Source organism: Cervus canadensis, chromosome 12 (assembly GCF_019320065.1).
Source record: "Cervus canadensis isolate Bull #8, Minnesota chromosome 12, ASM1932006v1, whole genome shotgun sequence".
NCBI lineage: Eukaryota > Metazoa > Chordata > Mammalia > Artiodactyla > Cervidae > Cervus > Cervus canadensis.
Genome location: NC_057397.1, coordinates 64,149,761 through 64,172,576, shown reverse-complemented (window position 1 = coordinate 64,172,576; position 22,816 = coordinate 64,149,761). Strand labels below are relative to the sequence as shown.

The 22,816-nt window shown below is 39.1% G+C and overlaps 1 protein-coding gene across 1 annotated transcript in view; it reads left to right on the top strand.

The window, feature by feature from the left end:
- The first annotated feature begins 22,137 nt into the window (after positions 1-22,137).
- SDC2 (syndecan 2) overlaps positions 22,138-22,816 on the top strand; it is a 121,722-nt gene continuing 121,043 nt past the window's right edge. The window contains exon 1 of the mRNA XM_043484177.1: positions 22,138-22,810. Coding sequence (XP_043340112.1) covers positions 22,751-22,810 — 60 coding nt within the window. The 5' untranslated portion in view covers positions 22,138-22,750. The remainder of the gene's footprint in view (positions 22,811-22,816) is intronic.

Genomic DNA, 22,816 nt, shown 5'->3' with positions numbered 1-22,816 from the left:
CCTTTAGGTGACATACTTCTTAATATGTAAGCATGGATTGCCATTGTGTCTCAGAACTTCAGGATTTTCCTTCGTTACATTTTCTGAGGTTTGCATACTTCTGTTCCTTCCTGATATTCCCCACTACCCAAGACAACTCTTGCCCCCATTTCAACTCTTCTCTCTCACACCTGCCATACAAATGCTTCTCAAGTGGATGCTAAGTCACTTCAGTCATGTTCAACTCCTTGCGACCCTATGGACTGTAGCCTGCCAGGCTCCTCTGGCCAAGGGACTTTCCAGGCAAAAATACTGGAACGGTTTGCCATGCTCTCCTCCAGGGGATCTTTCAGACCCAGGGACTGAATGCACATCTCTTGTGTCTCCTGCATTGCCAGGTGGGTTCTTTACCACTAGTGCCATCTGGGAATCCCTTACATAAGCCTTTTTAAAATTTTTAAACAAAAGAACCATGGCCAATGGCAAGCCATTCTGGGAGTGATAAGAATATCATATGAATTCCCTGAAAAAGACACTGACTATATGTTCCATTGGCAGCACAGATAACAAACCTAAAGGAGAGTGAACAACAAGGTCCTACCATAGCACAGAGAACTATATTCAGTGTCTCATGATAAACCATAACTGAGAAGAATGTATATACATATACATGTATAACTGAATCATTTTGGTGTGCAACAGAAATTAACACAACATTGTAAACCAACCTTACTCAACAAAGAAATTTAAATTAAAAAGTCTGAAGGACAGCATCTTTCCCAACACGTAAAAGTGTTCAATGAAAGGAAAAATCAACAATGGCCAATCATCCGCCATTGAACAGGACAAGAAAGAGGGTAAACAGTGACTCTCCACCACCCATCTGCTTCTTTGTCCCTTTCTTTCTTATGCATCGGCACCTTATCTTTTCTGGACTGTTGCCAGGAACCAAACACGAACCAAACTGAATGGTGGGAACTGGCTCTGAGCTGATTCAGTTTGGGAACACAGCCCCTCCTCCAGTCCTGCTGGGGACCCCGTGGAGAGCCAGGCCCTGCCAGGGCAGCAGAAAGGCCACACGTCTTCCCCTGGACCAGACGTGTTGGCCCATGAAAGCGGGACTCAGAAGGGCCTCCTTACCCGCCTTCTCTGTCTACGTCCCACTCAGAAACACACTCACAGGTATGCTTGGACGCTTTCACATGGAGAGTCTCCAGTGAAATTCTTTGATCTTTGCTTGAATGACAAAAATGATGCTTTTACTTCTTCTCATTCCTTTCTTTAAAATATACATTAACGTATGCTTTGGGGCTTTTGTATAGTCTTTTTTTTTTTTAGTAGGTCTTTGCTTTTCCTGTTTTTAGTTCTAAACCAAGAATGGAGATAGACCAGGATCCAGATGCCTTCTGAATCACTTCAAGGGCAAATCAGGAATTGCACTTGTAAACATAGCATATAGTAGCTAATCATCCCGAAGTATTTTTATTTCTAACAAAAGCCTTGTAAAATGTCATCTCCATTTAACATAGTAACAAAAGCAGATGAAAAAAAGAGTGATTTGTTCAAAACTCATCAGATTATGGCAGAAGCAAAGCAAGAAACCAAGAACTCTTTGATCCGAACCCAAAGAGCTGGTGTAACTTCCAGTTTAATGGGGCAAATGTTGTGAGTACACATCTTTGAACATAAAACAAAAACAGAAATATAACTTCTAGCTCATTTACTAATTCTCAGAGAATGCAGCCTCCAGTTTTAGAGTTTTAAAGTCTATTTCAGCATTTGAATGGTTTTAGCACCAACCTCAATTAGGGCTTTCTTTAGATTGCTATTAGCGGCATTCCTTTATAAGAGACTTTTCTAAATAAAAGGAAATTAATGTTAATATATCATCCCCCATATCCCCACCCCTAAATGTGTATTGCTGTTTCCTATTGTCCATAAAAGCAATCAAGCTATCATCAACAACTTCCACCTTTATGACTCACTCCTTGGGCAACTGTCTTGAGAACACTAAAGCTGTGCAGAAGAACCATAACTCAAAGGGTCCCTTAGAAAGAAGTACTATCTTTCAGTCTATGACAAGGAATCTGCAGTGAGAATGTTAAACACAAGCAAATTGAGAGGGATTAAGAAGAAAACGTCACCAGGGAAGAACACGAGAAAATAGCAGAAAGAGATGAAATAATTTATGACGTTTCTCAAAATTATCAAGTTGGGGTAAGTTTTCTGGATTTTATCCATTTCCTTACAAATATGAAGATACTTATGACTTTTATTACTAGGTAAAATATCTATCCAAGAATATGATCTTGTATTTGAATTGTAAGAAGGGCTTTCTTACTCCATTTTCTGCCCATGATTGGCTAAAATGGAACTATCACCTACTTAATGATTTCTGCCCCTTGTCTCCCTGTTATTTAAAGAAGTTCCAATATTTGAGAATTAGCTTTAAACTCATAGTTTGCAATTCATTTTTTTGGCATTTGCTGGTGCTGTTATTGTGTAAAACAATTATTATTTCTAACTCTATTCATGTATTTATTCCCTCCCTTTGGAGGGCAAAAATAAATTGAGTTAGATTTAAATAAAATTAAATGGATGTAATATTTTTCAGGGTTTCCCTAGTGGCTCAGACAGTAAAGAATCTGCCTGCAATGCAGGAGACCCAGGTTCGGTCCATGGGTCTGGAAGATTCCCTGGAGAAGGGAATGGCAACCCACTCCATTATTCTTGCCTGGAGAATCCCATGGACAGAGGAGCCTGGAGGACTATAGTTCATGGGGTCACAAAGAGTCAGACATGACTGAGCAACTAACACTTTCACTACTTACTCAATATTTTTCAATTAAAAAAAGATAAATATTCTCTATGCTATTAATGATCCCTGCCATCACCACCTCAGTGCTCTGACTCTTTTATTGTCCAAAAGGGAAGCAAATGTTTTACAGGTCAGTGAAAGTTTTAATGGACAAGTGTTCAAAACCTTTATCTATAATTCTAATTTAAACTAATTTGAGTTTATGATCTTTAGGGAGATTTGTGATCCATGTGCAGATTATTATTACAATGAATTATTTTTCAGTAGGGTTCAATATAAAGGAAATGAGCATGATTCTATGACTAGGCAGAGGAGAAATTTTCTAAGAAAAACAGCCAAGGGTTGGAATGAGAAATCTTTTCCCAGAGATATCTTAAAATGTGAGTCAGATACTAATTTGTCCTGGGCGATTTAGTTGAAACATCTCTGGGGGCTGAGTGATGAATTATATGACTCTGAAGGCTCTTTCCATTCCTTCAATGTGATGATAAATCTGGGCATTGCATTAGATTTGTGTTCTTTCAAATGGGTGACATGGCTTTCTCCTCTTTGATTCCAATGAGAAAATATCTGCTGTGAGATTTTTCTTCTTAGGCCTTCTGTCACTTTTCCTATTTGAAAACAATGAAGACAGATACAATTATCTATAAAAGGAAACAAAGTGAAATTGAATCCCTACCTCATACCAAATACAAAAGTCAGTTATATGTGGATTAAAGATTCTTTGACAAATGCAAAACTTTAAAACGTTTTGAGTTTGCTAGGTGACTGACTACAGATCTTTTAAGTACATCAATCCGTAATGGCTGTCAAATAAAAGCTTGAGCTATTCAACTACATTAAAACAAAGAACTTTGGCTCATCAAAAAGACTTTTCAGAAGTGAAAAGATAAGACTGAGGGAAGGTATCTAAAACATGTATAATAGAGAATATTGTTATTAAGGTATACACAGAACTCCTTCAAGTTAATAAGAAGATGACAAATTATCCAATAGAAAAGCAGGAAAAAGAAATGAAGAGTCACCTCACAGAAGAGGTAACGTACATGGCCAATGCAAATCAAGACTATGAGATAGCATTTTATACCCATTTAATTGGCAAAAATCTGAAGATGCCAAATATTGTAAAGGATATGAATCAGCAGAATCACCTCTACATTGCAAACAGAAATGTAAACTGCTACATCCATTCTGGAAAACAGCTTGGCATCATCTTCTTAAGTCATGTCTTATGACCCTGCAACTCTACTCCTAGGCATATACTTGTGCAACTACCCAAACACTCATGTTTTGGGGAATTAAAAAAACGATACTCACAGTAGCCACATAGATAAATTATTCTGTGACATAGTCACCCAATAGAATGAATGAACTACACCCATGACAAGATGGGTGAATTTTAGTTACATAATATGGAGTGAGAAAAGTAAGTCTGAGATATTAAAAAGACAAAGCAAAATGAAACAACATAGTGTTTAAAAATAACATATAAAAAGTAATAAAGAAAATTTAGGATAATTGTTTCTGGAGTTGAGGAAGATAGCACATAGGCAGGTTTAACTTCGGGATCACTGTAGATCTTACATTGAATGGCAGGTTCTTAGATTTTCATTAAATAATTATTAATTAAAAAAATAACTGAAAAGAAAAGATAGTTATGCTCAGACCGAAGAAGAGAGTGTGAACCAAGTATTATGATTAACTAGGTTATATATATATATATATAAGGTCTCCCTAAGCTTCGAAAAGAAATAAAAGTAAGACTAATGTTTTCACAATTGGATTATTTGTGCTTTTTTGTACTTCAAGTATTATAAAATATCTATGAGCCTCCACTTATAGATCCTATACTACTTAACAACATGTACATCCACCTTCTCCCACTTTATCTCTTATTAGTGTTTCCTTTTGGGTTACAGTTGAAAAAATGGGCAAAAAAAAAAAAATGCTTAAATGTTTTCCTCAAAAATCGGTGAGCCTAGAAAAATGACTTTCTAGACTTTTATCTCTACACCCAACAGCACATGAGTGCACATCTCCCCTAATTAATAGCAGTGACTTCATAGTTCTCTGAGTTTTTCACTTTTGCCTATGGGGCCACTTTTTTTCTTAATCAATCTTGCTAGGGGGTAATACTTTTATCAATTTTTTCAAAGAACTGACTTTTTAATTTATTTTCTTTACTGTTTGTCTACTTTCATTTGAGTTTATTTTGCTTTTCCAAGTTGAAAATTTAGGGAGTTGATTTGAAAACCTTTCTTTGTTTCTAGTATAAGTATTTAAAGTTATACACTTCTTGGGACTTCCCTGGTGGTCCAGTGGTTATGAAACCACACTTCCACTGCAGAGGTCATGGGTTCAATCCCTGATATGGGAACTGAGGTCTCTGCCTGCCACATGGCACAGACAAAAAATAGGGGGAAAAAAATTAAGTTATGCATTTCTCTCTAAATGCTCTTTAGTTATATTTTACAAACTTTAATATTTTCATTCACTCAAAAAATCTTTCTACTGTATCTTATGATTTCTTTTTTGACCTATCAGTTATTTAAAATTACAGTTTAGTTTTCAAATGTTTGTGCCTTTTCTAAGCATCTTATTTTTATTACTTTTAAATTTGTTATTAGCTTCTAATTAGTTTCTACGGTGACCAGAGAACATATTCTGCATGATTTAAATTGCTTCTGAAACTTATAGATGCTTATTTTATGTGACAGATTATGGTGTACCTTGGTGGATATAGCTTGAAAAGAATGTACATTCTGCAGGGGTTGGGTATGGTGTTCTGTAAATGTTAATAAGGTTAAGTTGAGAGATAGGCTTGTTCATATCTTCCATGTCCTTATTGATTTTTAAAATCTATTTATCCTGTCAATTACTGAGAGCATTAAAATACCCAGCTATGATTGTCTTCCTTAGTTCTGTCAGTTTCACTTCATGCCTTTTGAAGCTCTGGTACTAGCTGCATACATATTCAGGATTATATGTTTCCTGATGAATTGATACTTTAACACTATGGAAAGCCTTTTTAAATCCTTTGTAATATTTTTTGTCTTGACATCTACTTTGTCTGGTATTAATACCGCTATGTTTGATTTCTTATGCTTACTGTTTACCAGTAATGTTTTTTCCATTTTTTAAATCACAACCTATTTGGGGCTATATCTATAAATGCATTTCTTATTAACTTCCCATAGTTGAACCTTACTTTATTTTTCATAAAGCAGTCTACTTTATTTATTTATGGCCATGCCATGGGGCATGTGGGATCTTACTTCCCGGACCAGGTATCAAACCTGTGCCATCTGCAGTGGAAGCAAGGAGCCTTAACCACTGCACCGCCAGGAAAGCCCCAAGTCTTACTTTTTCATCCAGGCTGATTTCTGCTCTTAAGTGATATGTGTAGTCAATCTGCATTTAGTACAGGTATTGCTACAGTTGGGTTTAAATGTACCATCTTGCCCATTTTATTTCATTTGCCTCAAATGTGAGTTAAGGTGACTAAACATTCTGGAAAACAACTCAGTTCCAGGCACACCATAAAAGTTTGGTTACCCTCAGGTCACAATATGGATCCTCACCTTATCAACATCTAATTCTAATTAATATTCTACCATTTCATATAAAAAGTCAGAGCCTTAGCACGCATGCCATTCTTTTTGCTATTTCTGTCACGGATTTTATTAACACTAACAACACATTATAAATTCTAGACTAAAATTGTAATTTTTTTTTACTGTAAACAATCAAATGTTTTTTAAAAAAAGTAAGAGAAAAAAAGGTTTAAAAATGTTTATAGTTGACCCTTGAGCAGCATGGATTTGAACAGCATGGGTCCACTTATACACGGAGTTTTTTTTTTTTCCAGTAACTATTATAGTTACACAATCTGTGGTTGATTGAATCTATGGATGCAGAACTACAGATTTGCAGTGTTGAATAAGGGGCTTGAGCATCCACAGTATTTGGTATATTTTGGTGGTGGTTTAGTCGCTAAATTGTGTCCGACTCTTGCAACCCCATGGACTCTAGCCTGACAGGCTCCTCTGTCCATGGAATTCTCCAGGCAAGAATACTGGAGTGGGTTTCCATTTCCTTCTTCAAGGGATCTTCCAGACCCAGGAATCGAACCCAGGTCTCCTGCCTTGCAGGCAGATTCTTTACCGACTGAGCTATGAGGGATGATCCTTGGTATATTTCGGTGGGTCCTAAGACCAGTTCTCCCACAGGTGCCGCAGGAGGACTGTACGTATATTTACCATTCCAGGTGTTCTTTCATTCCTGCCAGTGGATTTAGCTTCCATTTGGTACCATTTCCTTTCAACATGAAGAATTTCCTTTAATATTTCTTACAGTGCATATCTGCTGGCAATAAATCCTCTCAGCTTTTGCTTATTTGATCATGTCTATTTCATCGTCATTTTTCAAAGATACTTTTACTAGATAAAGAATTCTGGGTTGACAGTTATGTTTTCCCCTTCTAGCACTTTAAAGATAATTTTTCACTGTCTTCTGGCCACCAAAGTTGCAGAAAACTCAGTTGGTAATTTCTGTTGCTATTCCCCTGAGCCTAATGTGTCTTTTAATCTTGACTTCTTAAAGATTTTATCTTTATCATTGTTTTCCATCAGCTTGACTAGAATGTGCCTAGGTGTGGTTTGTTTTGTATTCATCTCACACACTATTTATTGAGCTTCTTGACTCTAATTTTGGGAAGATCTCAGCCACTGTTTCTTCAAATATGTTTTCTGGCCCGTTCTGTCTCTCTCTCGCTTCCTCTTTTCCCCCCTCTTCACTCCCCTCCCCTCCTGTTTCCCCTCTTCTGTCCTTTTCTCTTTTCAGACACTAATATATATATACATTGGACTACTTGATATTGTCCCACAAGTTAAAGAGACTGTTCATTTTATTTTTACTTTTCTGATATTTAATTTTCTGTTCTAGCATCTTCATCTAACTTTTCTTTTATAATTTCCATTTAAGTGCTAATATTCCTTATTTGTTTAATCCTTTCCTTAATGTATTTATTTTTAAATGGAGGATACTTGCTTTACAATATTGTGTTGGTTTCTACCAAACATCAACGTGAATCAGTCATAGGTTTATCCATGTTCCCTCCCATTGAACATTCCTCCCCCGTTTAATTTTTACATCCATCTTTTCCTTCAAGCCCTTGACATATTTACAGTAGTTATTTGATAGTCTTTATTGGCTAAATATAACATCTTGGCCACCTCAGGGTTAATTTTTATTGAGCACCTTTTTTCCCCCCCTTAATTACTGGTCACATTTTTCTGTTTCTTTGCATGTCGAATAATTATCAAAGGTATTCTGGATATTGTGAGGAACACCTTGTCGGAGTCTGGATTATTTTGCCTTTCATCAAAGAGTATTGAATTTTTTTCTGACAGGCAGTTACAGTAGTGGTAGATTTTCATGTCAGGCTTGGTTTTATGCCCTTAGGGTAGGTCTATGATATTATCTTTAGTCCTAAGGAATGGCTAGAACTTACTCTTAATATATGGTGTTACTCTGATATTTAACTGAATGCAGTGATGTTTGTCTACTCTGGCTAGTCCAGGCATCATCAGCCAGCACTGTGCAATCTCCCTTATCTCTATTCTGCTCTTAGCTTCACAATAGCTGTCTCCAACTAGGCTGCTAGCCCTCTCCAACGACATATGATGCATCCCCAACAGAGCTCCGGGGTCACCTTTGCCTAGCTACTTCCTTTCTAGGTCTCTGCTCACAAATTCAGCCTTCTGCAGCCCCATCCTTTCATCCCTCCTCCTCAACTCAGTCAGACTGCTGTTGGGCTTTCCCTTCCTGAACTACAGGCCAAAGATTTTCCCCAGGAAGAAAACTAGGGTAGCCATAGACATCCTTTGTGTATTTCCCTTCTCTCAAGAACCACTGTCCCGTGCTTCCCGTTAGCCAATGCTTTGAAACAGCAACCTCATTTGTTTTGCCCAAATTTATAGTTGTTTATGATGGAGGGGGAGGCAAACCCAGCAGCAGTGACTCCATTCTGGACAGAAGGAGAAGTGACATTACTTGATTCTTATAAGCTTTCATTCTGTTTTTATAAAACTTTGAATTTTTTATACTGTTGCAAAGGAAATTGAATTATGACTTATAGTCACAGCTCAGAGATCTAATTTCTCATGCTTTTGCAAAGCTGTCACATCCCAACTGCTCTAAGTTTTTTTTTTTTTTTCCCTCTCAGTTGTCAGGATATTTTTCTGGGACACTTGTGACCTTTCCTTCCACCCGATGTTTTCCTTCTCATGTCAAACTTAGGCTCACTACCCACAAAGTTTCTTATTGATATCTTCTGGAATATCTACCTCAAAATTTAAATTCTAAAAATCCTAAACCCTTTAAGAAAATCCAGCATTCAGTCATTATTTGTGCATTATAAAAATGATTCCAGAATCTGTTTCTATTTTCAGTCTAAGCCATATTTGGGCAAAAGATTTCTAATATGTGATTTTTCTTACTTTTATGTATGTTGAATTTTGTATAATAAAATGTTATAACAAAAACAAAAAGAAAATTCCAAAAGTTCATAATTAGTTCTCTCTCATCTGTCCTAAAACTATATTTCCTTCAAAACTAAGTGATGCTCTTAGTTCCAAGTCTAGGATTTGATGGGTGAGTATCTCTCCAAGATAATTCTCATTACTCTATAAGCATCAATCACTTTCCTGTTATCCTTAATCTTGTCTGAGCTTGACTATTTCATTTAATCTCTCCTAATTAGATAGCTCCTAAATCTGCAGGCATTTTTGCTACTTTTCTCTAGAACCTTCAAATGTCCTTTTATGTCTCTTTTTAAAGCACAATAACCCCAGCTGCATCTGGTTCTCCAGGAGAGCATCCACAATGCATCTAGACAAGAAGATAAACATCACCCAGTAAGAAGGTGCTGAGTCCACACCTTGCGTCCTCTTTAGCTTGATACACATAAAAATCTTCAAATTATGTTCTCTAGTGACAATACAAGTCATTTGACACTCGGTATTAAAAAATAGTTTACAAAATTTGCAAATAAGAAAACTAAAAAGTACAATAGAAAACAAAACTGGAAACTCCCTCAGTGAAATATTTATAAATTTTTGCTTAAGCCTTTAAAAAGCTAGCAAGTAACTAGTGCTTCCAATTCCTGACTAAGAAGAATTTATGGAAGAAATTTCAGAAGATTTAAAAAAAGTTGTAGACATGCTGGGCTGGGAATCCAGCTTCTAAAACTCAAAAGCTGAGTTGATTTGAGCAAATAAGGGAAACTCTCAGAGTCACAGTTTCTAGTCTGTTATATGAAGACATTTTATGGTTTGCATGAAGTTTTCCCTGAGATGTTCACCTTGCAAAGAACACTTGTTCTTTAAACCTTCTCTTTTCTCACTAAATGGTTTTCAAATCCTAGATCTGTCTGACTCCATAGCCCGTTCTAGCTACTCTGTCATAATTTCAGTAGTGTATTTCATTTCGGAAGATATAAGAGATAAGGCTTCCCAGGTGGCTCAGTGGTAAAAGAATCCTCATGCCAATGCAGGAGATGGAGTAGACGCAGGTTTGATACCTGGCTGGGGAAGATCCCCTGGAGTAGGAAATGGTAACCCATGCCAATATTTTGCCTGGAAAATCCATGGACAGAGGAGCCTGGTGGACTATAGCCCAGGGGTTGTAAAGAGTCAGACACGCCTGAGCCACTGTGCATGCACACAAAAATAAACAAAGTGGGACTTCCCTGGTGCTCCAACGGTTAAGAATTCACCTTGCAATGCAGGAGATGCAGGTTCTATCCCTGGTGAGGGAATTAAAATCCCACACGTGGTGGAGCAACTAAGGCCACATGCCACAACTAGACAATTTGTGCACTGCAACAGAAGATCCCGCACGACACGCAAAGATCCTGTGTGCCGCAACTGAGACCCGGGGGCAGACAAAGAAATAAATAGATAGGTAAATACTAAAAATAAAATACAACAGATCACCAGCCCAGGTTGGATGCATGAGACAAGTGTTCAGGGCTGGTGCACTGGGAAGACCCAGAGGGATGGGATGGAGAGGGAGGCGGGAGGGGGGATGGGGATGGGGAACACATGTAAATCCATGATTCATGTCAATGTATGGCAAAAACCACTACACTATTGCAAAGTAATTAGCCTCCAACTAATAAAAATAAATGGAAAAAAAATAAATAAAAATAAAATACAAGATAGCCGAGGAGGGTCCATCCACAGTGATTTTGGACCCCAAGAGAATAAAACCTTGGGCTTTTCTTTTCCCCTTCCACTTTTTCCCCTCCTATATGCCGTGAAGGGATGGGATAGGATGCCAGTGTCTTAGTTCTTTGAATGTTAAGTTTTAAGGCGGCTTTTTCACTTTCCTCTTTTACCTTCATCAAGAGGCTCTTCAGTTTTTCTTCACTTTCTGCCATTAGTGTGGTATCATCTGCATATCTGAAAGTTGTTGATATTTCTCCTGGCAGTCTTGATACCAGCCTGTGATTAATCCACCCTGGCATTTCACATGATACACTCTGCAAAGAAGTTAAATAAGCAGGGTGACAATATACAGCCTTGATGTACTCTTTCCCCAATTTTGAATAAGTCTGTCATTCCATGTCTGGTTCTAACCAATGCTTCTTAATCTGCATACAGATTTCTCAGGAGACAGGTCAGGTGGTCTGATATTCCTGTCTCTTTAAGAATTTTCCAGAGTTCGTTGTGACCCATACAGTCAAAGGTTTTAGCATAGTCAATGAAGCAGAAGTAGATGTTTTTCTGGAATTCCCTTGCTTTCTCCATGACCCAAAAAATGTTAGCAATTTGACCTCTGGTTCTTCTGCCTTTTCTAAATCCAGCTTGTACATCTGAAAGTTCTCAGTTCATGCACTGTTGAAGCCTAGTTTGAAGGATTTTGAGCATTACTCTGCTAGCATGTGAAATGAGTACAATTGTACGGTAGTTAGAGCATTCTTTGGCATTGCCTTTCTTTGGGATTGGAATGAAAACTGACATTTTCCAGTCCTGTGGCCATTGCCGAATTTTCCAAATTTGCTGACACAGTGAGTGCAGCACTTTAATAGCATCATCTTTTAGGATTTGAAATAGCTCAGCTGGAATTCTAGCACCTCTATTAACTTCATTTGTAGTAATGTTCCTAAGGCCCACTTGACTGCATACTCTTGGATGTCTGGTTCTGGGTGAGTGATCACACCATCATGGTTGTCTGGGTCATTAAAGACCTTTTTGCAGCCTGAGTGAGGAAAATACATTAGATCTCACACCTGAAAATAAAACTGAGAAGAAAATTCATCTGAGAAGACAGATGAAGATACAAGTTTAAAAAAATAAGTGCACTTAAAGAGCTCAAATGCATCTGCAAATAAATAATAAAAATTAATACTAAAAATAAAAATATAATAAAAAATTCAGAAGGTGAAAAATTATCACTGCTAAGATCTAAAATTTATTTATTTGTTATAAAATAGGCTTTGTGTTTAGATGATTTTGCCCAACTGTAGGCCAATGTAAGTGTTTGAGCACGCTTAAGGTAAACAAAGCTAAACTGTTATGTTCAGTAAGCTAAGTGTGTTAAATACCTTTTTGACTTATGACATTTTCAATTTACAATGGTTTTATCAGCACACAGCCCTGTCATAAGCTGAGGAAGATCTGTATTAGAAAATATTAGCAAGTTCTCAAAAACTGATAGACTAAGATCAAGTAAGTTTTGTTAAAGGAATGTGGAAATGGCTTGCTATAAAAAAAAAAATCACTCTCAGGGAACATCAGCACAATTTATTACATCAACTAGCTAAAGGACAGAACCCATAGAATCTTAGAAATAAATCTTGGAACAGAAGGGCTTTCAGCAAATTCAACAACTATTCCTAATAAAAACTCATAATAAGTAATGAAACATTTCATCTGCTAAAAACTACCCGCAAACCAACCACAACTATTATTGTAAATGCTAAGATACACTAAATTATTTTCCTTAAAATCAGGAGCTAGATTGGAATGCCTTGTTATCACCCTCATTGTTTATAACTTCTGTTGTTAAATAACTGGCATAAATATTAGAAAAGATAATAAAACCACACTTTTTGCTGATGATATAATTGTATGCCTAGAAATCCAAGAGACTCTATTAAAAAATATATGAGAGTAACTAAAGAATTTTAAAAGATGGTAGCATACAAAATGTAAGATAAAGCAGTTTTCCTCTAGCAATAACTTCCTAGATGAAATAGGAGAAACACTATAACAGTGCTAAAATATATATTAATATGGGACTATCTATAAAAAGAAGCTCACATGATCTATAAGGATCTATAGGAAACTATAAAATCTTATCAAAAATGGAAAGATCTGAACAAAGTTCAATATAACATTTTCTGGTTTGAAATAACTTAATGTCATAAAAACTTTAATTGTTTCAAAGCCAATAATAAATTTAGTTCAATCTCAAATGGAATTCTAAAATGGTTTATTTTAATTGTCTAAAATATTCTTAGAATTTATATGGATGAAAAAACACCCAAAGATATCTAAGAAAAGCATGGAAAAAAAAGAAAACAATGTGTAGTTAGAGAGTAGGAAGATTGGTTTTGGAAATATCAGAAGGCACTGTATTATCAAGGTAGTCAAATGTTTATGGTATGACATGGAAACAGACAAATAAATCAGTTGTTAGGATAGTTAATTGGAAATAGATTATAGTATATATAAAAATATATGTAAGATGGATTAATACCACAGTTGTAGATTGATGTATTTAGAGCAATTATACAAGAGCTCATATAAGAAAAAAGCATATTACCATGTAGAAAAATGGGAAAAGGATACAAACACATAATACACATAAGACCAACTCCAACTATAACAAATACAAACAATGCTTTAGCAACTTCCCTGGCGGTCAGTGGTTAAGACTTTTCCTTCCAATGCAGGGGGTACAAGTTTGATCCCTGGTCAGTGAGCTAAAATTCCACATGCCTTGAGGACAAAAAAAAGAAACAATATTGTAACAAGTTCAACAAAGACTTTAAAAATGGTCAACATCAAAAAAAACAAAACACACACACACACAAAAACAAAACCTTAAAAAAAAAAAGATGCCCTAAAGTACTAGTACTCAGGAAAACGCACATAACACTAGCAATGAGCTGTCATTTCATACTTATTAAATGGCTAAGAAGAAAGTTAACATCTATTGCTGGCTGCAACGTGTAGCAAGAAAAAGAATGCTCTCAAACATCCCTGGCAGAAATGTGAAAACTTTCTGTTGTTGTGAAACTGTCAAACAACATCTCATAAAATTAAAAATATTTATACTTTCCAACCCAACAGTCCCACTCTTAGGAATCTAGCCTCCAGAAAGAAAATCATCATGAATTAAGGAAATATATAAATGGTATTTCCTGTAAGATTGCTTTTAGGAAACCACTGGAAACAGACTGAATGCCTAATTACAGGGAAATGACTGAATCAAGTGTGAAATACCCATGCCAAAGGAAAATATGCAGCCATTTCAAAAAAATGAGGGAAAGTTCTGTCAAGTGACTTGGAGGAATTTCTACAAGATGAAGGAAGGGTTTAATGTGAACTTTTTTGCAAAACAAGTAACAACAAAATTAACCAAAAAACTTATGTGTGTGTCATGTATTTGTATATGTTTCTATACAGGGTTATATGAGTTGGGAGGGAAAGGAAGACATTCAGACTGGGCTGTTGACATAAGTCACCTTGGGCTGTTGGAGTGTGGGGGTGTGGTGAGTGAGCAGGTGGGAAAAGCTGCTTTCACAGTGCAACACTGGAGTGAAATCTGCAGAGAAGTTCTCTTCCTTTGTGATGGGGGCATTACTAACAGCTACAACAAAAAAGAGCAAACATTAGACATATTGAATTTTTTTTTTTGTTTTTGTTTTTGTTTTTTTTTTTTTTTTTTTATTAGTTGGAGGCTAATTACTTCACAACATTTCAGTGGGTTTTGTCATACATTGATATGAATCAGCCATAGATTTACACTTATTCCCCATCCCGATCCCCCCTCCCATCTCCCTCTCCACCCGATTCCTCTGGGTCTTCCCAGTGCACCAGGCCGGAGCACTTGTCTCATGCATCCCACCTGGGCTGGTGATCTGTTTCACCATAGATAGTATACATGCTGTTCTTTTGAAATATCCCACCCTCACCTTCTCCCACAGAGTTCAAAAGTCTGTTCTGTATTTCTGTGACTCTTTTTCTGTTTTGCATATAGGGTTATCGTTACCATCTTTCTAAATTCCATATATATGTGTTAGTATGCTGTAATGTTCTTTATCTTTCTGGCTTACTTCACTCTGTATAAGGGGCTCCAGTTTCATCCATCTCATTAGGACTGGTTCAAATGAATTCTTTTTGACGGCTGAGTAAAATTCCATGGTGTATATGTACCACAGCTTCCTTATCCATTCATCTGCTGATGGGCATCTAGGTTGCTTCCATGTCCTGGCTATTATAAACAGTGCTGCGATGAACATTGGGGTGCATGTATTTTGATATTATGATGCAGTGTATTTCTTCCTTCCCAGAAACATTTTCCTTATTTCTATCTGAATTCAAAAGAGTGAGGGTTTTTTGTTTAACAATTCAATTCTCTTTATTTCTCCTTTAGAATTTACAATTTTAGAGTTTTATACTCCCTCTCTAGGTTTTTATGTAGGTTTAAATTTGTTATGGTGCACATTTTTCTAAAGGTAGAATGCTGGATTGTCTTGTTTACTATGCCCTTACTGACACTATTCTTCTTCTTCTTTTTTTTTTTTTTTGTACTTTTAGACACAACAGAACATATTTCTATTAATTTATTAATATTCAAATATTCTATCCTAGGTTATAATTAATAGGTGAGAATTAAGTGTCTTAAAGGTCTCTTATTCAGTTGAGGGGGATCAGGGAAGGCTACCTGGAGCAGGTGTTGTGACACATAGTAGGCCTTCAAATGTTTGCCAATGAGGACACTTCTAAACTGACACTGAACGGTCAAGCAGGAATCAGCCAGAGAACTGGGAGAACAGATAGGTTATTTCAGAGAGGAAACACTAATAATGACAACTGGCATTTATTGGAAATTGACTATGTACAAAATAACTCAATAACTGCTTTGATGCATGAGCTCACAGATTCTACACATTAACCTGATTATTTCCAACCTATAGATGAGGAAACTGAGACTTAGAGTCAATGGGCTGTTGGGTGTCAAGGCCTCTTAAAGCACAATAAAGCGTGGAATTACGAATCAAACTCCAGTCTATGTGTTGCCAAATCCTGAGCTATTACCCATTGCAGTGAACTAACAGCAGGTGTAAAATGCAAGATTCTGTCACCTGAGTGTACTGAGTTAGTTAACAACTCACCCAGGCGAGACCATACTGCCTGTTTCACATTTCACTACCTGAAAGAATTTGGTAACATCGCACACCTGGATGTTTGTGCACTTTGCCACCTAGACCTTTTAGAAATATGCTCAATGAAGTAAACGCCAGTATTAACCTGCAGGTGGTCCCAATATTAATACTATTCTATTCAAAGAAGTATCTATGTATTCTATTCTGCTTTTAGAATAAGATACCTAATTCTACTGAGTGGGAAAAATATTTTCCCCAAGGTAATGCAATGATTTAAACACCTTTTTCTAATTTTTTTCCTGAAAATATAAATAACTTTTATGGTAGCTTGTCTTCATGAAAGCTGTTCTTTACTCACATATGCATAAAGCAGTAAATGGCAAGGATTCTATTCTATTCCAAGTGAAGGAAACATAGTCAAAACTCTACCTCATTTTCAGCTCTGTCTTTGTCTGGGATCATTTGTTTACCAGGAACAGAAATCCTCTAAAACTAGCTAAGGAAAAATGAGGACTTCACCTTAAAGACTTGACTTTACCAGAGTATTTTGTAGATCCCAAAGGAATGGAGTTGATTTGGATCTCAAAAGAGGCTGGGAAAGGAACTGGAAAAAAAATCAGCAATCGTCCATTATTCCGGAGTCGTGTGTTCTCTATTTCTGATTCTCTCTTCTCTGTCCACCTGCTTTATTCTTTCTCCTGCAGATCAGCCCCTTCTGTTTCAGCACATAAAAAGCCTTACTGGTTTTGGATAACTCCCAGGTCAGTGTACAATTGACTTAGACTCTAAGTTCCCTAGTTTAAATGATCTGAAGGGTGAATCTGGCCAGCTAATAAATTGCCTCCCCTAATATCCAGCCCCGGTCTGCATAATTGTGAGCAAGGGGATGTGGGCTTTCTAGTATATAGTATGTAGGGTTCCCCTCCAGGGTCTTAGAGAAGATGGATCTCTAAGAATAGTGGGGGGAGTGGGGTGGGAGGGCTTGCTGCCATTAAAGTAATAGTCTATGGAGACAGTAGTAACAAGAGGAATACCATTTTACATCAGATCAACCAAGATTAGATATTCCTGTCCAATTGGAATACAAGTGCCGTGCAAGTAATTTGAAGATACCTTAATGGAACCTTTCTAATTTCACATATATAGCTCTTAGGAAAATGTTGCTTGATGCCCAAGAATGATATATTCTATAAATAATGTTTTCTTCAAATTTTCATATCTGATTTTAGGATGAAATTTGACATTGACCTTAGTGACAGACTTGTGACTCAAGGACAACTCTTGGTTTAAAATGTGTTACTGTAACATATTTTGAGAAAATTCATGTGCCTACCCCACGAGGAACAGGCATGTGCAGGTGACCCACGTATATTTATCAAATGAATGGATGTCAAGTTCTGCCAGTCTTTCAAGAACCATGCCATTCTGTTAGGGAAGCCAAAAAGAGTGTTTTGCCTTCTGTGTTATTCAGGGATAATTTATGTACTCTATGATTTTGACTTTCCTGCCTGTGTCCTGCTGCCCAAAATGTGACAATTTTGCTCAACATTAGCACAGACTCAAATTATGAAACTCAAATCAGCCAACATCCCTGGCAAAGTCTTGACAGAGGTGAACGGCAAGAGCAATGTGAAGACTGAGGCTAAGAATAGATTTTCTTGGATGGCCTGTAGATTTTCATCATGGCCTCCACTCACTTGCCATTATTAGCACTGGTAATATCTGGCTGGCTAGATTTCGTCACAGTCTCAGGTTCTGAGTGAATTTAGTCAGGGCTGATGCTACTAAATGGATGTCTAACCCAGAGCCTTGGGAACATTCCAGGGGATGTTGAGTGGAAGAACAACCAGGTGGCATTTCTTTTTTCCCTCTGCAGTTTCCTGCTCTGACAGTTCACCCTGGAACATAGCACCTGCTAGTCCACAGTTATCATAGGATACGTAGATACAAAATAACTTCTCATTTTTATTTTTTATGTTTCTGAATCTTAGTCTCTACATTCTGTTCATTTGTTATATTTTCTTTCGAGATTCTTGAGAAAGGGCATTTATTTTTAGCAATCAGTGAAGCTATTTGAAAAGTGATTGGTTTTGCTATTGTATTTGCTGTGCCTCTCAAAGTACAGTCCTGAAATAAGGACTTGAAAACATAGGTTACAGAGGAGCCTCTGACTCTAGTAGCAAGCTAGACGTACTGTATTTGATACAGTCCACCAAATTCTACTGAATTTTAGTCCGTTATCAGTTTAAAAAAATTTCAACTAGGTAAAAGCACAGATAGGTGACTATCTGTAGTGATAGTCAAACTTAGAGATGGAGCGATCGACATGTCCCGCCATATGTGCTTCCCTGACGGCTCAGATGGCAAAGAATTTGCTTGCAATGCAGGAGACCCGTGTTCAATCCCTGGGTCAGGAAAATCCTCTGGAGAAGGGAATGGCTACCCGCTCCAGTATTCTTGCCTGGAAAATTCCATGGACAGAGAAGCCTGGCAAGCTACAGTCCATGGAGTCGCAAAGAGTTGGACTGAGCAAATTTCACTTTCAAAGAAATCCTTATCTCCAAGGTGATGGTACTAGGTGGTGGGGCTTTTGGGGAGGTGCTTGGGTAATGAGAGCATAGCTCGCATGGGTAGGACTTGCACCCTTACAAGAGGCTCCAGAAAAGTCTCACACCTCTGCTACTACATGAGGACTCAGTGAAAAGACAACTGTCTCTAAACCAGGAAGGCTCTTCTCACCAGACACCGCAGCTGCCAGCGCCTTGATCTTGGACTTCCAGCTTCCAGAACTGTGAGAAATAAATTTTTGTTGTCTATAAGCCTCCTAGTCTATGACATTTTTCTTACAGCAGCTCAAATAGACTAAGACACAGGTCTTCACCATTTTCAAGTTTAGACATGTGTCTAACACTGGGGACAACCCCACTCCCACTCAGCCGGGCTAATTTTTTTGTACCCAGCTCTTGTGTAAGTGCTTTCACAGTCTGCAATTTTCCCTTGATCGGATTATCCTTTTGGCCACACCTGTTCACGCACTTAAGCACCAAGTCTTGGGTATTTGTTATCATATACCTGATATTATGTGACTCTCAAAATAGTTGTTGTCTTTCAGTCACTACGTTGTGCCCGATTCTTTGCAACTCCATGGACTGCAGCGTGCCAGTCTTCCCTGTCCTGCACTATCTCCTGGAGTTTGCTCAAATTCATGTCCATTGAGTCAGTGATGCTATCTAACCATCTCATCCTCTGTCACCCCCTTCTCCTTTTAGCCTCAATCTTTCCCAGCATCAGGGTCTTTTCCAATGAGTCAGCTCTTTGCATCAGGTGGCCACAGTATTGGAGCTTCAGCCTCAGTCCTTCGAATGAATGTTCAGGGTTGACTTCCTTTAGGATGGACTGGTTTGATCTCCTTGCAGTCCAAGGGACTCTCAAGAGTCTTCTCCAGCACCACAATTTGAAAGCCTCAATTCTTTGGTGCTAAGCCTTCTTTATGGTCCAACTGTCACATCCGTACATGACTACTGGAAAAACCATAAAACAGTACCATCTCCTTATTACATAAATTCTCCTACAGACGATTTATTAAAAAAAATACCAAGTCACTGAGAGTCTCAAAAATGCCAAGAGATTTGGGGTATGTCATCAGGTGCATAGATGCATTCCTTTCACAGATGCATCTGCTAATTCATTTTTACCAGTCTGCCTAAGCTGAAACAGACAGCAGTCTCCATGCTCATTAGGTGGATGACCCAATAAACAGCAATAGCTGTGAAAGCCAGTGGAGAAGAGCTTTTTCCCCTTTCACTAAAATTCTAGTTTATTTGATGGGTTCTTAACTGTTGGGGAGATGGGGGGAGTGGCCTTGCCCAAAGCCTGGAGAGCAGACTGGGTCTCTTTTGGGAGTAGAGATGACATTTATATTGTTCATTGTCCTTTGGAAACTCATTTCAGAAGTCTCCCCATCTCAAGAAATTCTTCAACCTATGGATGAATTCTATGGAACCCACAGGTTCTGAAACCCAGAGACTGGGGTTTGACTCTCCCTACTTGGAAGCTGCTGACTCTGCATGTTTAGCCAGACCCTTTTCTGTGGGGGAGGGGGTTGGGGGGTGAGGGGGTGGTGGAAGTGGGGGTGGGAGGGGATGGGATAAGGGGCATTGGTGAGGGGAGCTAAGAATACTTTCATCCAGGTTACAGGATGACAGTGGCCCTTGGACTGGCAGCCCTGCAGAAGTAGGAATGGCCACATTCAGCCGTGTTCAAGCCACAAAGAATCCATCTTAAAAACACTGTCATAGTTCATTCTCTCCAAAACCAAACAAGACCCAGACCCACATTGATCCACAGGTACCAGCTCAATTTTTGTGGAATCAGAAACATCTGATGTTATAACTCCCAGTCTCCTGATATTTTTCTTTTCTGCCCACTCTTCCATTTTTCCAAATTACCTCTTGGCTGCCAACACCTTAGATTTGCCTGTTTGGAGCCTGGTAGTTTGGACTTTTAAACCAAAGAAGTGGACATCTCAGACTCAGTTCTCCCAATGTTTCCTCCAGTTCTCTAAATTTCTTTCTCTGAGATTTCTTACATGAAAGGTTACTAGGACATTGTAATTCTCACTTAGAGTATGAATCTAATTTATCCCAAGTTCAAAATTTTTCACGGTCTAGTATCTGTATGTGCTCAGTCGCGTCTGACTCTTTGTTACCCTTTGGATTGTAGCCTGCCAGGCTCCTCTGTCCACAGAATTTTTCAGGCAAGAATACTGGAGTGGGTTGCCATTTCCTCTTCCAAGGGATCTTCCCCACCCAGGGATGGAACACACATTTCTCATGTCTCCTGCACTGCAGGCAGATACTTTTGCAGTTTTAGATCAAAGTTTATCCAAGAAATATTTATTGTGTATTTTATGAAACAGGAATGAGAATACAGTGGTGAACAAAAGAGAAAGTTCCCTGGTTTCCTAGAGCAGGCATTCTAGGAGCAGAATGGCTCCATAATTCATTCACTTCAGAAGTCAGAGAGAAAAATAATGCTAGAAATAGGAATAGCCATGTTGTATAGTGTACCATAGACTCGGAATTGAAAAAAAGACTTAACAAAATATTTCAGATCGATTACTTCCATTCAGGAAATAACATCATTTTTTGCAAACTAGAAATTACTTAATCCCTCTTTCCTTTAAAGTTCTCTTAAATCGGTAATTATTCAAGGTCTCCATCCAATTCTCATCAAATTGCCCTATTTGTAGCTTCCTATTTCTGTGCTGAAATGGAGCCTATAAAATACCTTAGGGGCTTAAACTGTGTGAGGCAAAATGGTATTTAAGTCTTTAGTTGAAATTATAAGCTTTGAAAGTGTTGCATTTTTAATTTATGGGAGTATTCCTCCACTTCCTTTTTCGGGGGAGGGTGGTTAGGGAGAGTGGGAAATACTCAAAATACGTTTACTACATTGACTGTCTTCTCTTTTAAATACAATTTTCATGAACTGGAGACTTAGGAACACTTCACACTGCTTGCAGGCATCTGTAAACTTCGTGTCCCCCCCCCTCCCCCCAACTCTCAAAGCAGTTTCTTATCGCTAGTCCAATTCTCGCAGGCAGAAAAGCTATTAATAAATACCTATCTCGTTTTTCACCGATCTTTCTTCCAGAAAAGTGCAAGTGAAAAGGAAATAGAGAAGAAGGAGTACGGAGGAGAGAGGAAAAGGAGGGAGAGGCTAGCGGAGAAAGAAGCCGGAGAATGAAGGCGAGGCAGAGGGCTGGAGCACGGACTGAGGACGAGCCGACCCAGCGCAGCCGCGGCGCGGCGCCGCCTGTGGCCACTGGTCCCCGGAGCTGCCAATCCGGGCGTAATCCTGGAGGAATTTCTCCCGGGTTTCGCTGGGAGTCACACTGCCGCCTCCTCTCCTCGGGCGGCCCGGAGGAGTCAGGAGAAGCCGGCTGGGGAGGGAGGAGGGAGGGAGCGGGTGGAGGAGGGGGGGGGAGGAGGAGGAGGAGGAGGACCCGGGGAGGGAGGCGGCGGCGCGGGAGGAGGAGGAGGCGGAGGAGGGGCGCCGCGGCGGAGCCACTAGCCCGGCTCGGACGCGCTCCTCTCCAGATACTCCCGGAGCTCCAGCCGCGCAGATCGCGCGCCCCCGCCGCTCTGCCCCCAAACTTCAGCTGCAGCTACATTCCAAGCCATCTAATTTATTCCTCAAAAAAATCAGAAACGGAGCAGCGACACAGGGAAGGAGTCCGCGGAGGAGTAAAACCACAGCAGAGCAACAAGAGCCTCCGAGAGCCGCCTCCCGCCCCGGAGCCACAATCCGGCCTCGGGAGTGGAGGAGCCAACAAGTGAGAAGGCGCCGCGGTCCCGGGGCGCAGCCGGAGGAAGCGGGCGCTCCGGAGCCCCGAGCCCCCCGAGCCCCCCCGAGCCCCCCGAACCGCGGTCGCTGCGGCACCTCTGCTCCGGATCGTTCTGCGCGGGCAGCGCCGGGAGCTGGGCGAGAAGCTTCATTTTCTCCCTCGTTGCAAGCGGGCGGCTGGGAGCCACCGGTCCCGGAGGAATATGCGGCGCGCTTGGATCCTGCTCACCTGGGTCTTGGTGGCCTGCGTGTCCGCCGAATCGGTGAGT